The 18,625-nt window shown below is 36.8% G+C and overlaps 1 protein-coding gene across 5 annotated transcripts in view; it reads right to left on the bottom strand.

Annotated features, from left to right (window-relative positions):
* Hers (Histone gene-specific Epigenetic Repressor in late S phase) overlaps positions 1-18,625 on the bottom strand; it is a 54,336-nt gene that overhangs the window by 13,675 nt on the left and 22,036 nt on the right. Inside the window, exon 1 of one of the 5 annotated variants that reach the window (XM_089264264.1) lies at positions 6,127-6,578. The exons of the other annotated variants lie outside the window; for them this stretch is intronic. Coding sequence (XP_089120390.1) covers positions 6,127-6,178 — 52 coding nt within the window. The 5' untranslated portion in view covers positions 6,179-6,578. Of the gene's footprint in view, positions 1-6,126; positions 6,579-18,625 lie in introns of those variants that run through there. 5 annotated transcript variants of the gene reach the window in all.

Genomic DNA, 18,625 nt, shown 5'->3' on the forward strand with positions numbered 1-18,625 from the left:
ACGCAACAAAAAAAAAAAAAAAGAAACAGACAAAAAAAATGAAGAAAAAAGTGGCATAAGCAACGAGACGAGGCAAAGGAATTGCGGCTGGAAATGATATTGAAATCGAGCGAGCGATAAGCGGCAGCTGGGACGCAGGCGGTGGCATGCGGCATGCGGCATGCGGCATGGGGCATCAGCAACTGGCAAAGGCGTTGCCCAAATGCCGCTCGAGAAACTGAAATGAAATTCAATTAAATTGCAAGCGGGCCGACCGCAACGCTCCGCCGGTCAACAGGTAAGCAGAGCCTAACGCACAGGTAACACAAAATACATATACAGAAAGGTGAGTGCCATTCGTCTGCTTCACTTGCGGTTTTTCGGCTCCTGCTGTGCGCGAGTAACTCAATGTATGTATATGTGTGTGTGTGTGTCTGTGTGTGTGTTTGTTGTGGCACCTGCCACAAGCCAACATTGTCAGCTGTGTTGCCGGCTGACAACATGTGCGAGGAACGGGCGTTCATAGCCCGCAGTCAAATATATCAGCGGCAGCATCATCATCATCATTATCATCATCATTATCGTCAGCCAGCTGCGATTGAGGCGGCCAAACAAAAAAGGAACAAGGAACAATGGATAGAACGCAAAAACAGCGCGCCGACTATGCAATACCCTTACTTAAGACATTTAGCCCTAAGGCCAGAGATAAAGTAGTTTATCAAGCGAGTTCGATGCAGGAAACTTTGCAAGTGACCTATAATGACAGGTGAGGCAGAAGAGCATAGGCATAGGAATATATATGTCGTACAACTTTAGGTTTGATACGAGAAAGTGTATGAGAATGAAGTGTGGCATATATGTATATTCTAGGTATCCCTGAAGAACTCTTTTAAGTCTTCAGCTTATACACAAATATAACAAAATTTTAGAATACATTCCAAAAATTTTCAATTTGGGAATACAAATTTACAACAGTTACAAAATCTTCAAGAAAACACCTTAAGAATAGTTAAAGGAGTTCTATTTGGGGCTACACAAGATGGCTTTATCCTTCAGCTTTATTATTTAGAGGAAGCATTTAAGGAACCTTCAACTTAAGATCAGATATTGTATAAACAAACGGTTAAGCATATAATTCAGTTTAGGTATACATAGAATATCCCTTAAGTATTTCTCCAAAGCTTTATTGGGATAAAATATATTTCTTTAAAAGTTCTATGAAATGTATGTATATTTTTCATCCACATTTACAGTAATGTTAAGTTAGTAACAGCATGTTAAATGAATGAAAATAAAATACCTCAGTGCTGAACTTTTAAAATCTGAAGCCAAAGCTCATATGACAGCTATAGAAAAAGTAAGCTCTATTTCTTGTTTCTTACATTCTGTTTTTTGGGATAGTAACTTATGAGCTCTTATATAGCTTTAAGGCTTTTAGGTTTCATATAACAAACGAAGATAAGATTTTAGATAGTTTAAAGATAGTTTTCAAAATATAGACATACTCAGATACTCATATAACTCGAGTCCAATAAAAGAGAAATAATGGAACTTATATCAAGATCCATAATATAGTATATACATAAATAAAGCTTACACTTAATACAAAAATTTGTTAAATATTATTAAATTTTATGTACAAAATAGAAAAATCATTGAATGAAATAAATCACGATTGGACGAAATAAGTGAATGAATGAATGCAAGAATGAATGAAAGCTGAAACATATATCGATTGAATGAGTCGATTACTTATCGCTTCGGGCCATATAAATTGAAAAGTTTTTGAGGGCCATCAAATTGGCTAAAAGGCAATTTGCGCGCTGAGTTAATGTACTTCAATAAAACATGTAGAAGAGCGTGAGATACTTTTCTAGATGCTGTGGATGCTCTTTGCTGTTGGTTGGTTTTGTTTTGTTTTTTTTTTTTTTTTCTGATTCTTGCTTCTTTTCTTTTTCATCTTTCAACAAATTCATTTGGCAATCGGAATCAAATGTAATCGCAATCATGATAAACGGTTTTCCTTTCTGCCAGCCATGGAGCATGGAGGAACTGCCCTCCAAAATAAAATGATTGCAGACAGGTGCAAATTCGTTGGCCAAAATAAGAAACACAAGAAAAAGAAACAATTTGCCAAATGAGTGAAGCATTGAAAAATGTAAAGGAAATAAAACAGTTTAGTGCCGAAGGAGGAGGGAGATGAGCCAATGAGAGGAGCTAAAGTGATATACATACATACATACATACATACATACATACATATACATATACATACATGTACATACATAGGTATGTATGTTTGTATGAATGGCCTGGCATAGCTGAGATAAACAGTTGTGCCGCCGCGATGTACAAAGATAAGGAACGAGCGATAATTTATAAACACACATTTACACACATATACAATTATAAGAACAACAACGGCAAGTAGAAGAACGTAACGAAAAGGTACATCAAGTATAGGGACAACAATAATAACAGTAACAACAACAAGAACAACAACACTGAGAGACAGAAGACGCAGAAATATTGTTACGTTGTCCAAAATACTCACACAGCTGCTCTTAATGCTGCTCTGCTTCGTCTTCTGCTCTGCTCTGCTCTCACTCCCACTCTCTCTCTGTCTTTCTTTTTGCGCCTGACCCACACACATACACACGCACTAGCGCTCAGTCGCACGCCCACTCACTCATTTGCTTAAATATCCTACGCTGCTCTCTCACTCAATTATTCTCTCCGCCTCTCTTAAATTTCACATCTTCTGTAAGCCCGCTCTTCTATGAAGCTTGCTCTGTAAAGATTGCTCTTTTCTTTTGATTTCTCTTTCGGTTTGGTTGTTTTTTCACACACGCGATTTTTCACTGTTTTTTTTTTTTTGTTTTTGGTTTCTTTCGGAATTTTTAATTTTATTTATTTAAGTTTTTAAGCTGCAAAAGTAGTAAAAGAGATTGCATGATTGTCTCTCTCTGTGTGTGTGTGTGTGTGTGTGTGTGTGTGTGTGTGTGTGTTGTAAGGGTGTGTGTGTGCCTTATAGGCTAGCTAAACAGCCACACGCGAAAAAAAGAAGCAAATAAAACGCAAAATAGATGTTTTTTCTTTATCGTTGCGCATGCGCGACTGTGAGATACCCTGTAGCTTATGCGTTAGGAAATTAGAAATAAGAAATATTCAAAATAAACAATTATTATACAGCTCATCAGCTGGGCTGCTTCGTGCATGACCTATTTTCGAATTACAGGGTATCTATTTACAAAATGTTGCCCATTTTAATGCGCGCTTTTTATTGCCTTTAGTTTGCTGCTGTTGCTGCTGCTGCTGTTGTAGTTGTTGTTGTTTTTGCTGTTTTAAAAAGTTATTGCTGCCCGTTTATGGCTCATATTTATTCATTAGTTTCGTTGTCGCTTTTAGTTATTTCATTGGATTTGAACTATGCCAAAACAAGAAGAAGACGCACAACAGCAACAACAACTAGGAGAAGAACAGCAACAATCGCCATAGCGATATTCTGGATAAAATCATATACAAGGTGTCGTTGCCTTAACTTGGTCTAAAAAAGTCAATCCGCTCAAAATCCAAACAGCCTGCCAATCAAATTAACACATTCCAATTAGCATTTTGCGGCCAAGCACACACACACACACACATACACACGCAAACAGAGGCAAACACACACACTTGCCCGCTTAATTGAATTGATGCAAAGTTTAGGCCAAGTTGCTCAAGAGATTCGATTTGGCTTGACAACAACTTTTCGACAGAAACCTTAAAAGTTTATGCAAAAAATACGCAAAGCCGAAAGCTGTCAAAGCTAGCCAGATACATATGTATATGCATATACATATACATATGTATGGATTACTAGAAATAAATATGCAAAGTCGACCTCATATGATTTGGTTTTACTTTCATATCATTAACTTTTATATAAATCCCTTAATAATAATAAATATTTTGTCAAAGTCTATCTCCAAGTAAGCTTCTGTGTCCTTACAAGAAAAACATATATAGAAAATGTATAAAATACCAAAACTCTATCAAACATACATAAAAGTAGATGCAAACTCTGGACTGTCTAGCTGCACAGATATAAGAGATCTTATTTAATTTCAAATCGATTCTATTAAAATCGAAATAATGTCAAGCATAAGAAGACAAATAGAATCTCAAGTCTCTAGCTTTTATAGGTATTCAGATCAAAGCATTCATGCATAGGGAAGAGAAAAGTGTCTGCTGCGCGAAGACATTATTGACACACTGTATATACGAATATTGAGTCAATTGATGCAATTCGGAAACTTCAATTCATAAAAATTTGCATTTTTGACGGATGGTATTTTAGAGATATCATCCCTATTAGCTTTAGTGCTTATTTTAAGCTATTGCTACTATATACTCTATATGCCATACAAAACACGTGCGCCTAATTGAATTGACACAATTAACTACAAGCTGATCTAATTTGCATTCATAATTGATATGTCTATATGCAAACATATAACTCTATATATGCACATGCAATATACAGATATCTATATATTTATATGTACATATGTATCTATATCAATATATGTACATATGTATATATATGAACCAATGCAGCTATGCTATTGCAAGTTGTGAAATTTTTATTTTATTAAATGTGAAATTTCCCGAGCTTTTATCTAAATATGAACAACTGCTAAAAATTAGAATGTTAAAAAAAAAAAATAACAATAATTAAAACATTTTTAAAATAAAGGCAAAACCAAGTTTAGTAAAATAATAAAAAATAAAGTATATATAAAAAAATAAATAAAATTAAAAAAAAAAATAAAAATAAAAAATTTAATTTATAAAATATTTATAAAAACAATATGATTAAGATAATAATACAAAAATAAAAAAAAATAAAAAATAAATAATAAAAAAATAAATAAAAAAATAATAATTAATAAAATATATTTATAAAAACAATATGATTAAAATAATAATACAAAAATAATAAAAAATAAAAAAATAAATAATAAAAAAAAAATAATAATTAATAAAAAATATTTTAAATAAAAAAATTAGATTTTAAGTTAAAAAAAAAGTTAAATTAAATAATAAAATATATAAGACCTTAAAAAAATATATATTTTAACTTAAAAAGAATATTTTAAAACAAAAAAAAGTATTTTAAGTTTAAGTTTTTAATTAAAACTAAATTCTTTTTAAATTAAAAAATATATGTTTTTAATTAAAAAAAAAATTATTAACATAAATTATAAATAAAACATAAAATGAAAGCTATTTTCAATTGCAACTTTTCTTGAATTGAATTCATTTTTTTAATTTTTTTGTGCAATTAAAGCTGGTCAAACTTTGAGCAAATGCTAAACGTAGAAAATTATTCGAAGCACGCAGATCAATGATGTGAGCTTAACGAGCGGATCAAAGCAAAGGAAGTCAAGTAAACTGAGCCCAGAGACTCTAGGAAATCGTAGCACAAAAGGCTAACCGAAAAATGTGAGTCATCAAAGCAAACGTGAGCAATAGAGTCCAAATGCAAGACCAATATTCTGATAAGATTAGTTTGAATTAATCGAAAGAAAAAGGAAAATAATAATAATAAACCTTTTCCATTTATTTTCATCATATACGCATTCCCTTTCCATCGATGGCAAAGCTAAGAATTCGAGCCTAGCTAAAACCCAGCCCAACTTCAATTGGTCATATACGAATCTATATGACTCCATATGACGCCATATGATAAACAGAGCCAACTATCTATGCCAACTATATGTGCACAGACATAAATTTTGGCACTTGTATTTGAGTTACTGCTGCTTCTTCTTCTTCTGTTAGTTTTTTAGTTAAAATATTGTAGAAAAAATAAACGCTGTGCAAGGTTATTTTATTTATTTCTTATGATTTTTTCAAAATGCGAAACACGCGATTTTTTTCTATGATTTTTTATTTGTTTGTTTTTTTTTCTTGGCTGTTTTATGGGCCAGCTAAAAGCATCAACAGCAGCAGCAGCAGCAACAACAACGAAAAAAAAACCAAACGTGAAAAACCCGCCAAGGAAAACTATGTAAGAAAATACAACAGAAAATGGAAAACAAAAATGGAAAAACATAGGCAGAGGCAAATTATAGTAATAATAATAATAGCAAAAGTACAAACATTTAAAAAAGGGCAATCCAAAGTTAATCCACATGGTAAAATGTTCGTGCATTGTTGGGCGGGGCAACAAAAAATTTTGATTGCTGTTGCAAGTTGTTTATGTTGTTGCTGTTGTTGTTGTTGCTGCTGTTAGTTGTTTGTTGCGCACACGTTTTGATTGAAGTGTTTCTCTTGTTTTGCTTTGCTTTGTGTTGTTTTGATTTGTTTTGTTTTGTTTTGTTGTATTTATCACATGTTGCAGTTGCTTAAGCTGTTGTTATTGTTGTTGTTTTTGTTGTCACTTAAGTGATTTGACAGCCCTCTCTCTCTCTCTCCCTCTTTCTGTATAATAAACAAACGGCGCGATTTCGATTTACTTTTTGATAGCTTGCAACAGGCGCCACAGTTTTTTCTGTTGCGCTGCTCAAACTGTGCCGCACCGCTGACTGTCAAACTGCTGCATGACAACAGCTGCAGCCAGTCTATATATAGATATACATACATATGTACTAGATCTTGACTAGATCTTTCACACCCCCAAATGTAAAGCGAAATTGAGTAATGAGACAGAAGCAGAATCTGTATCTGTATCTGTATCTGTATCTGTATCTGTATCTGTATCTGTATCTGTATCTGTATCTGTATCTGTATCTGTATCTGTATTGTATCTGTATCTGTATCTGTATCTGTATCTGTATCTGTATCTGTATCTGTATCTGTATCTGTATCTGTATCTGTATCTGTATCTGTATCTGTATCTGTATCTGTATCTGTATCTGTATCTGTATCTGTATCTGTATCTGTATCGTATCTGTATCTGTATCTGTATCTGTATCTGTATCTGTATCTGTATCTGTATCTGTATCTGTATCTGTATCTGTATCTGTATCTGTATCTGTATCTGTATCTGTATCTGTATCTGTATCTGTATCTGTATTGTATCTGTATCTGTATCTGTATCTGTATCTGTATCTGTATCTGTATCTGTATCTGTATCTGTATCTGTATCTGTATCTGTATCTGTATCTGTATCTGTATCTGTATCTGTATCTGTATCTGTATCTGTATCTGTATCTGTATCTGTATCTGTATCTGTATATCTATCAAGTTCATCAGCTAACTACTCGTATATAACAGATTCTATACACACTCAGTATAAAGCTGAACGAAATTTAAAATGATATTTCTTAATAGCACCTCATATTTGGAAGATACGCACATACACACACACTCACATATACGCATACACTTATGTACATTAGCTGACCGGCCGCCACTCACATAAAGCGAGTTACTTTCTACGGCCCATGGCCGGGGGGCCATACAGGAGGGGGTGGGGGGCTAGTGGGGCTGACGGAAAACATGTTTGGGTCGCTGTTCGACGCTTTTTGCGCTGGCTTCCGGTTTGTGCTGCCGCCGCCACTGCCTCGGTCGCTGCTGCCGGCAGCGTTCAGCGAGTGGGCTCATAGCGTAAAGTAGCATTTGACGAATGCGATGCCGCCGACTGTAAGCGAATTAACATACGAAACTATGCGATAAAGCGTGGACTTGCTACGATACCAGCCGCAAAGGCTAAACTACACCGAGAGAATTGAAAGTTGACAGAGTCATATAATATAATTGCTTTAATTCCAATGGCAAGCAAATAAATCAACTTTCGTTAAGCTAACAGTCAGCTGTTAATTCTACAGAGGATCTAGAAGCAAGCGCAACAGCTGTAATTTCAACCTTATGTTAAAGGAATGCACGTAACAGCGCTTAAGCACTTGTTGTTGCAGCATTTGTGCAAATACTGCAAACACTTCTGCTAACAGTTATGCAATTAAGCCAGAGCTGTAAAATGAGCAGCACTGTTAAAAGACACCATCGTGGCTGCACAGCATGCTGGTATGTTAAGCTTCTTTGCTAACATTTGAAAGCTATGTAAATGATTTCATCTTGCTTTTAAGTGATTTTAACATGACAATGTTAAGCTAACATCTGAGCTTTGATGGCGAGGTTTAACATTTTGTCCATTTTAGCATTGCAATATAGCATTAAAAAAATAACTTTAACTCCATTCAATTCACGCCTTTAAAAATTATTTATATATTAAAGAATTTTTCGCTGTGAAAACTGCATTTTATCTTTGTTTTGCATTTAGTTCTGGCAAACTATCAATTTTCGTTCAGTGTAATGCTCATAATAAGCAAAGCTGGTGACGACGCGCTGCTATGCGAAGGTCACACACCAGAAACACCAACAACAACAACAACAACAGCAACAAATGTGTCTGCCCATTGGCGATAGTTGACTTTGAGGGGGCGTGCGACGTGGGCGGAGCTGAAGACGCAGGCAGAGCGCTGCGAGAGTTGATTTGCATTCCATAGTGGAAAATTTGTAATCAGAATGAGAGAAAGACATAGAGCAAAAGAGAAAGGCACAGCCAGAGTAAAAGTTAACCAAAAAGGAACAACGAACAAGACAAATACGATTGGAAAGACGAAACAGCGCAGAGCTGCGGCCAGAGTGGAAGTACTACAAATATATATAGTATGGAGTATATGTATATATGCTATATAGGTATAAATTAACGCTAATTTATACTTATAGGATTAAGTGTTAAGCCAATGAATTTCACAGTTTCAAGCTGACTTAAGCATAACAATGAGAGTTGAGGGATATTTATGTATGTATGTATATGTATACATACATATAAACATACATATGTATATGTATATAGAGAGATTTATTCAACAATGTATGATCACCCCTGTAAATTCGCATGATATACATATGTATATTATAATTAGGCTCTAAACCAATGCTAAATAGTCCAACATGGAATGATATAAGGGGTACAAATTGTTCTCAGAATATACTCAATACCTCTAAAATAGAACTTTATGTATATACATATATTTAATATATGAAATGAGACAATTTCTATAATAAATAAAAATTTAATAAAATTTTAATTATATAGAATTACTTTGGTTGTATGAATTTGTTGCTTGATTACGAACGAGAAATTTTTAGAGGCAATTTTGATGATATTTTATATAATTCAATGGATTTTTAATTTTGATTGCAAATACGAAATGATGTTTAATATATTTGATATAATTTTAATGGATCTATGCATATGGCAGTGCTATATGATCACAGGATTTTGTTTTTTTTTTTTTATTATTATTTTAACAATTTTCTATAGCAAACTCTTTGAATGAATATTCAAATTGCTCTATATACATACACATATACATAAATATATATTATATTATTATATAGTATATATGTATGCCTATTTTAATGCAAATGCGAGGCAAACTTTGGAGCTAGCGAAGCGGCTTTAGCGACGCCCCGATAATATCTAAATCGATGCCCGCATGCCCCTATATAGAGCTAACATTGACGCTAAGCGAGGGGGGGGGGGGGGGGGGGGCAGCAGCAGTGGCATTTTGGGGGCGAGGCGGCAGGCTAGGTGAAGTGGGCTTCAACTTGCAGCGCTGACATTGCCGTGCAATTGCGCAGCACACAGCAACAACAACAACAACAACAACAACAACAATAACAACGGTTTAATTGCATTTGCAGTATTGCCACAGATATGTCGAAGTCGGATCTGAATGGCTGCATGTTTATTTATGAGTCGATGCGAGTCGATTTCGAGTCAACTTCGAATAGATATAAAGAAATATGTATATATATATATATATATAATGTCTATATATATGTATGTATATAAATACATATATGTATAATCGACGGGAGCCCATTGAGTGTTTACGATTGCTGCGCTTAAAATGCAAATTCGCTTCTCTTTTTTTTTTTGCAAGCGGTTCCCATAGCAAATATACAACAAAAATAGCTAAAAAATGCTTTAAAAAAAAAGCGAAAAAATGATTATGAATAAGCATAGTAAAGTCAGCCTAGGGGCTGTGCCAGGAGACACCAACTAGCAACAACAACAACAACATTTGTTGCTCAAGGACATTTTAAAGCTACGTCGCAAAATTTGAGCAAGAAACGAGTTCCAAATACCCAAAACAAAAAAAAAAAACACACACACACACACAAATCGAAAAGGAACTCATAAGACATAACCCTAAAGACCAGCTGACAGCTGTGAGCGTATAAGAGTGCAATGCGAATATAACACAATGGATAACTGAGCAACGAAGAAACGGGACAACCCTTAAAATTGAAAAGTCCTGCACAAGACACAAAAGCAAGACAACGACTGCACAATACCCTGTAAGCAATGCAATTGTATCAATGTCGAGTGATCCTTAGACTCTTAAATAAATAAATTAGATATGTGTATGTACATGATACATCTAATGGATGTTCATAATTTATGCATTTCTATTTTATTATATTATAACACTTTTCAGCCACACATAACCTATATACTCTGCAGCACATTGTATACAGGGCATAGCTACAATTAATATTTACTACTAATAATAATGCGGTAATGCCCTAAAGTTTAATCGATTGCCAAGCTATAGACGATACATCACTAAAATCCCCATGTAGTCTAACTGCAAATATTATAATTGCAGACACAAATATCGACTTGTATTTGCTTCTATATAAATATAAAAATGCTTTAATTTAATTGTTCAATATTTTTATTTCACCATAAACTGTAATAGGCATCATTTCTATTATTATGATCATCATCGTTACGATGATGATAAGCAGCAGGAATATAATGATGATATCAACAGTCTATGCGACTGCGTCACAGCACATGAAATTGAAGCAACAGCTTTTTTTTTGCTGCTGCTGCTGCTGCTTCTTCTCGATTACGCATACGCAACAACAAATGCAAAAGGCTAAAGGGAAAGAACAAGAACAAGAGCGAGAGAGTGAGAGTGAGCCAAAGCGAGAGCGGGGTCAGCGGCTTGGGAGAGGGCAGGTAGCAAGCAACGGTAAAACGGCTGGCAAACATATTAGCTGCCGGCTTAAGTGCAATCCATTCATAAGCGAGAGCAACTGAAACGGATAAGCGCCGTGCAATTAAGCGACAAAGAGCGTACGAAGGAATGGGGGAAGAGGGAATGCGAGCAGCGAGCAGTGAGAGCAACTGCGAGTGCGAACGACAGCAGCAGCAGGAATTGCCACCATAAGGATAAGAATGAATATGAGAATGAGGATGAGTATAAGAATGCTTGCTTGCTTTCTGGCTGATGCGTCTCCGTGTGCCTGCTGTCCCTCTCCCTCACACGGTGACTGTGCGTGCGACTCTGTGCCTGTGTGCCTGTGTCTGTGTGGGTCTTTTTTTTTCTTTCTGTTTTTGTATGTGTGTGCACGTCCTGCGCGCGTGCACAGGCAGGCTGTCGTCTGACTGACTGACTGACTGAGTGACTAGCAACAACAACAACAACAACAGCCGCTGTTGTTGCTGCTGCTGTTTCTTATTGACATTGGAGGTTCTGTCGTGTTGCCTTTGCCTTTGCGTTTGCGTTTGCCTTTGGCTTTGCTTGTGCGTTTGCGTTTGCGTCTGCCATGTGGCTCGAGTAACACCCGGCGCAGATGCTAAATAAGAAGCAGGAATTAAAGTGCAAAGGCACAAGCACCAACAACAACAACAACAACAACAACAACAACGGCAACAAGACTGCGAAAGGTGTGCAACAACAACGGCAACATGAGGTTGAGTAGAGCAGAGACAGGAGTTTAAATGAATGAGTTCCCAAATAATATGTGAATGACATAGTGTGTGTGTGTGTGTACATCTGGAGAGTAGTCTATATAATTATAAGCTTGATATGCAGCCTATAAGTAATTTGTATATATCCTATAATTATGCGCTATAAGACTTGAGAAACAATGGAAGATAAGTATGTATTATATATAGAAACTATATATGATGATCAGAATATCTTGATATGATAAACTTAGGCATATGAAATACATATAGAACGATCATTTCCATGACAAAAAGGTACTACGAGTGAAGAAGAACTGAACAGAACGAAATTACGAGTATACAAGCTATATCATATATATAAATATGTATATAAAGGCTTAAGGAACCATCATCCCTATGACAACAAGTAAATTGATCTGAAAACGTCTCATCATAATAGCAAATCAACAAATACATATATCTGAAGCTGGCTGACATGAATGGAGAAGATAAGGAATGAAGAATCATAAATGGTTGTACTGAAACAGAGCTAAGAGAACCCATATAAATTTGATCTATAATCAACTAGATATTACAATTATCATCTAATAAATGCATGAAATAATCACGCTCCATTTAATGGAAACTCCTGGAATGTTACAATTTCAATGGCTCTACATATAAGACTAATCTATAATTCTTAAATCAGACATTATATATGTAAGACAATATACATATGTAAGAAGTCATACATATATAATAAGATACATAATAGGTCTTATATATAAGTCAAACATAGCACTAAACCATATCGTATGTACTATAGCATTTATAAAGCCCTCAATATTCTCAGATGATAAGTCCAATTGGCACAAGTAAAGCCTATATGAAATGCATGGAATTGACAACAAGAAACGCATTTACAAACACTTGAGACGCATTTCATTGAGAGTCACTTATGAGTGCAATTGATTGTTCTGATCTCGGGGAATACAAAAATAAATATTTATCAAAGATATTTGCTTGTGCAAAATCTTTAAGCTCTCGGGATTTGCGATTCTCACGAATTTCCTATTAAAAATTTATTTACGAGGGATTGATTTCAAACTTTGCTTAGAATTGGTTATGGAACGAATAAACAAATGCTTATAAGATGTATAATTATGGATAAAAATTGGTATTTCATGGAACTTAAATTATATACTATTGGTATATCTATATGTGTATATGTATATCTTAATTTTATATAATATTTTAATGAACATATTGAGCTTTTCATTCTGAATCTTCAGTGTTTCAAAACCGATCTCAAATATGGAACTCTATTTAACTATATATGAGTTCTTTAAAGTTATTTCTTTATCTCTAGTTCATTCTTATGTTGTCAATCTCTAAATCAAGCATTACCAAAATTATGACAAATGATTTTTCGCTATATTGCGCAGCCTCAATTTTCGCTGAGTGTATTCTATGGCAAAACTAACGCAAAGTAACAGCAAACAAGAAACAAAATCAAAAAACTAAACTCTATTCATATTTCGTTGACACTTTGGAATCTGTTGTTGTTGTTGTTGTTGTTGTTGTTGCTGCTGCCTTAGCTGATATCGCGTCAAATTTAGCGGGAAAAAAATAATAAGAAATAAAACTGAAATTCCATTCATTATCAGAAAGCAGCAAATACAAGTGCAAAATGTTTAATGTCTCTCTATGGGCGAATGTACACACATATGTATGTATGTATTGTATGCGTGTGTGTGTGCTTATAATTGATTTAAACAGCTTGACAACTTCACTTTCGTTTTGAAATCTAATTGCAATTATTTAGCTGCTGTCCTGGATGCATTGCAATGCATGGAAAAACTTGTTGCTTCTTTAGAAAAATATCAGCAAACTGTGTACAGTTATATTTATATATATTCATATGTATGTGTATGTGTATATATGTGTAAAAACTAATTGTTGTTGCTATTGCAGCAGCCGACGAAATAAAATTGCCAAATAAGCGATGGAAATTTTGTCAGGCGCAAACTTGTTGCGCTGCATGTGTGTGTGAGTGTGTGTGTGTGACGCGCTGCATGCGAATGTATGAATGCATATGAGTGTGAGTGTGAGTGTGTGCGTGTATGTTGTTTGTGTAGGCTTACTTTTGATTATTAATTATTTTTGTTTTGATTTGTTGTAGTTGTTGATGTTGTTGTTGCTGTTATTGCTGTTATTGTTATTGTTATTTGTTATGCACTTCTACGTTGTTTGCGCATTTTCATTTGTTGCGCACTTTTCACCAAATACAAAAAGCAAAACACACAAAACAAAAACAATTCGTTTTTTTATTCGCGCTCGAAATGAATTTGCACGTCACCGTTGTCAGAGCACAAATACATATATATATATTTGCGTATATATATATTCACACACACGCTAATGTATTGTGTGTACGTGTATCTCTATGGGCTAGTGTATGTGTGTGTGTGTGCGACGGGGCGTATGAGCAACGGCTGAGGCGAAAACTTTGCCACTTTGTTGCGTTGCTGTTGTCTGCGCAAAATACAAAAAAAAAGAACACAAACAAAAACAAAAACAATGAAACGCGAAAAAAACGACAACAAAAAAAATAAGCGAAACACAAACGTCAAAGTAACGCGCAAAACTTTACACTGACGTCGCTGCTGCTGCTGCGGCCGCGGCGGCGTCGTCGTCGTCGTCGCGTTTTAAAGCGGTTTCCACACGTTGTAAGCGAGTCGACAGGTAGAGCAGCACTGAAACCATTCACGCTGAGCGTAACGCCTAAAAACGTCGCGACGAGGCGACACGACGAAGTCGACGACGACGACGACGACGACAACAACAGCCAACAGCAGCAACAGTGGTGAGAGAGAGAGCAGTAAGAGCAAACTGCTTGCGAGCCGACCACAACACTATTCAGCGAGAGCCAAAGCAAAACGAGACTCGTGTGCGAGTGTGAGAGCGTTCGTCGTATTTTGTTGTTGCTGCTATTGTAATATCTTTTACATTGTGTGGTCCACTACAAGTAGTCGGGCAGGCAACTGTAAATTTTGCCCGCGTTATGCAACAACGACAACATAGACACGAACGCTTCTGATTGGTCGCAGGACGTGCACCCGAGCGCCCGAGTCAACCGAACGAACCGAACACATTCCAAAGCCGAGAGCCGAACATACGCTCTCGCGCTCTCATACCACCAAACCGCACTCTCGTGTGTTGGTCAAGCAATTGAGCGTTAAAAAAAAACAACAAAAAATAGAAAAACAGCAGCCGCTTTGACTGTGACTGCGGCCGAGGCTGTGGTTGTGGCTGTGGCTGCGGCTACGACTGTGGGCGGCCAGGAAGCGCCATCGTCGCCGCCTCGTGACATGCCAACCAAAATGTCATCAGGGAGTTCTTATCGACATCATCATCATCATCATCATCGCCATGATCATCGCCATGATCATCGCCAGCGTTATCAGCAAATGTAAAGGATCTGTGATCATTTGCCGTTTGCATTGGCCTACAGCAAAATACTTTTGATGACCAATAAAGAGATATTATGATAGACTCTATAGACTCTGTCATGCAAGCACTAGCTCCACAAAAGTGAATTGAATGTTGTTGCATATTATGGATCTTCAAGTCCATATCTAAATCTCTTAAATTTCTTCATTCACTTTCAATTAGGATTTCGATTAGCTAATTTCATGCATTCGATTTCACAAAATTTCGTTAGACAAGTGGCAATAAAATTGATGCAGCTTTATATGATTACGGAGAGAGGCAAAGTTTATGACATAGCCATAAAGATATGGACCCCATTCGGTTGGGATCGCATTGGGCCGTTTGATGTTTAGAGTGGGAATTTTGGCATTTCCAGTTAACAGGAAGTTGACTTAGAATGCGCATCGAATCGACGCGCATATATTTAGATAGATAGCGATTATATATATAGAGCATATGTCGATATATTTATTTCATATTGACAAATGTCACCACGAAAATCCCAACATCAATTAGTGTCTGAACATTTACATTTTTGTTTTTGTACTTAAGTGTTTTTTTTTTTTTTTTTTGTTTTAGCTTTCGTTGCGCTTTGACATGTTTTGCTCAGCTTAAATACCCTGTGCACACTTGGCAGTAGGGCAGATTGGTAGCTAAATTCATACAGTACAGAACTATGGCCAATTCGAATTTTGATTCAGTTACACTCAAAGAAAAGAGAGTAACCCATGGTCGGGTTTTATTTTACCTTCACTTTTGCCCTAAGGCAGCGTAAATTTGTTTGCATTTGATGTGATTCTTGATATTTTTATTATTTTGTTTATTTATTTATTTATACATATATTTTATTAGCTTTTGTCGCTGTTGATAAAGATAAACTGCGTTTTTTCTTCGAACCGCGAATCTGTTGCTAATGCCTTGAAAAATCACCCTTTGAACAGGGTATTCGCATTTGATCAGCGATTGTGCTGTGCTACAAAGAAGAAGATATTTCTGGACATTACATAGAGTTGTATTCATGAAAATAGTAGTGTTGGAAGAATAGAGAATTGTGACAAAAAGCCCATTACTATAAGTCTCTGTCTCTGTCTCTGTCTCTGTCTTATTCTCAGTCTCATTCTCATTCTCATCATCATTAAAATTCTCAAATTCTCATTCTCTCTCAGCCTCATTCTGACTCCCATTCTATCCCATTCTCTCTCATTCTCTGTCTCATTCCCATTCTGATTCTCATTCTCAGTCTCAGTCTCAGTCTCAGTCTCAGTCTCAGTCTCAGTCTCAGTCTCAGTCTCAGTCTCAGTCTCAGTCTCAGTCTCAGTCTCAGTCTCAGTCTCAGTCTCAGTCTCAGTCTCAGTCTCAGTCTCAGTCTCAGTCTCAGTCTCAGTCTCAGTCTCAGTCTCAGTCTCAGTCTCAGTCTCAGTCTCAGTCTCAGTCTCAGTCTCAGTCTCAGTCTCAGTCTCAGTCTCAGTCTCAGTCTCAGTCTCAGTCTCAGTCTCAGTCTCAATCTCAGTCTCAGTCTCAGTCCCATTCTCAGTCTCATTCCCATTCCCATTCCCATTCCCATTCCCATTCTCATTCTCATTCCCATTCTCAGTCTCAGTCAATAGGGTCAACTCTCTATATAATATCACTTTAAAGCGCATTCAGTATTCGACTAAGCTGACCATTTTTTAACTGTCAACTGAAGTTCATCCACAAATTTGATTTTTTGTTCCCTTTCTTTTTCTTTCGTTTGTTTTTTTTTTTACTCTCACATTTTATTTTTGCACATTTTCGTTTGATAAGATAAGCGACCTGCTGCCGATGGTGTTCGCTGGGGTTTTTTGTTTTTCTCCTTCTTCTGCTTCGGGTTTTTTTTTTTTCGGTCATACTTAGAAGAGAAGCCATATGGCTTCCATATAAATAGAATAACGAAACTACTGTAAAATGAGTGAGCGCGTGCCGCATGCCTTTAAGGGGGGGTCAACAGCAGCAGGAGCAGGGCGGGGCCAAGGGGGGCGACAGAGGGTTGACCTAAGTGAATGAGTCATGCAGGGGACTATATATTATATATGTATGTATGTATGTATGTATATGTGTGTATATGTAAAGTATATCCATTAAAGGTGAATCATTTCTGCCCTTGACCCAACGCCAGATACGTCTGTTGTTGTTGTTGTTGTTGTTATTGTATCTTTGTATCTGTTTTTTTGCATTTTCGGACATTAAGGGCAGCTCCGCGTTGCCTGGTGAAAGTCGACGCTGTGTGAAAAATGCCAGGCCCACAACTTGTAGCCAAAACCGAAGTGCCCCTGCCATGCTGCCGTCCGTCTCCTGCTGCACTTGCCTCCTCTGCATTGTTTGTGATTGCCAACTGAGCGATGGAAGGGGTAGGGGAAGCGGGGGGAGGAGGGGGCTTCCCCATCTTTAGTGCATGTTGCTTATATTTAATTTCTTTTCTATTTTGCTATAGCTTGTGTTGTTTGCCTAGCCTCACGTTCCGCTCGCCAAAAACAGTTTTTTTTTTCTGTTTTTTTTTTTTCGCTCTCTGCTCTTGACCATGTTGGCAAACTTGTTTGAAAGCCTAAAACAAGCAAAGCAGCGCAGTGCAGCGCCGCGTGCCGCATACCGCTGACTACGTCGACCCCCCCCCCCCTCCCTCTCCCCTTCTCACCGCCTCCCATGCTCAGGCATTGTCTCTCCAACAATAAGTGCAGCGAACGCTACTACAGTTACATTCAGAGTTGCAGTCGCTGCAGCGATTTGAAAGTGGACGCGGACTCTGCAGATCATCGTGAGATTTGTCTGCTTCTTCTTCTTCTTCTTCTTCTTCTTCAGCTTGGTCTTTATTTTCTGTTTTCGTTTCGTTTGTCTTGCACTGGTCAGAGTCGAGTCAGAAAAGCAGAACGGAAATGAAAAGTGGACGCACACGTAGCCCAAAAACGGAGTACGAAAGAAAAGCCAAAATGTATGCATAAAAGGAGTACGAACAAGGGGGGAGGGGAGGGAGAGGGGTGAGAGACAGAGATGGGGTATAATAATGTCAAAATGGTCACGCTTAGGTGCACATGGGCAGAACACACACACACACACGCGCGGCGCAGCGCCGTGAGAACGAAAGCCTCGAAAAGGGACAAAGGCAAACCAGAAGAGGAAGAAGACAAAGTTAGAGTGAAAGGAAAGCCAAATAGGCAAAGTTTTGGCAGCCAGACAATGCTCGCCTCACACTTCTCAAAGAGCTAAAAGCAATCGAAATGAAATTACTAGATATATATGTAGATATGTATGTAAATATGATATACAGCTACAGATATTCAACTATATATATAGATATAAGCCATTGCTACAGTCAACTCCAGTCAATTGCACACAACTAATATGCCCGTCTGACGCCCAGGTCCATGAACGAGCATAGCAAAAGCCAGACTG

This window comes from Drosophila navojoa, chromosome X, assembly GCF_054131105.1.
Source record: "Drosophila navojoa isolate 15081-1374.11 chromosome X, UAZ_NAV_1.0, whole genome shotgun sequence".
Classification (NCBI taxonomy): domain Eukaryota; kingdom Metazoa; phylum Arthropoda; class Insecta; order Diptera; family Drosophilidae; genus Drosophila; species Drosophila navojoa.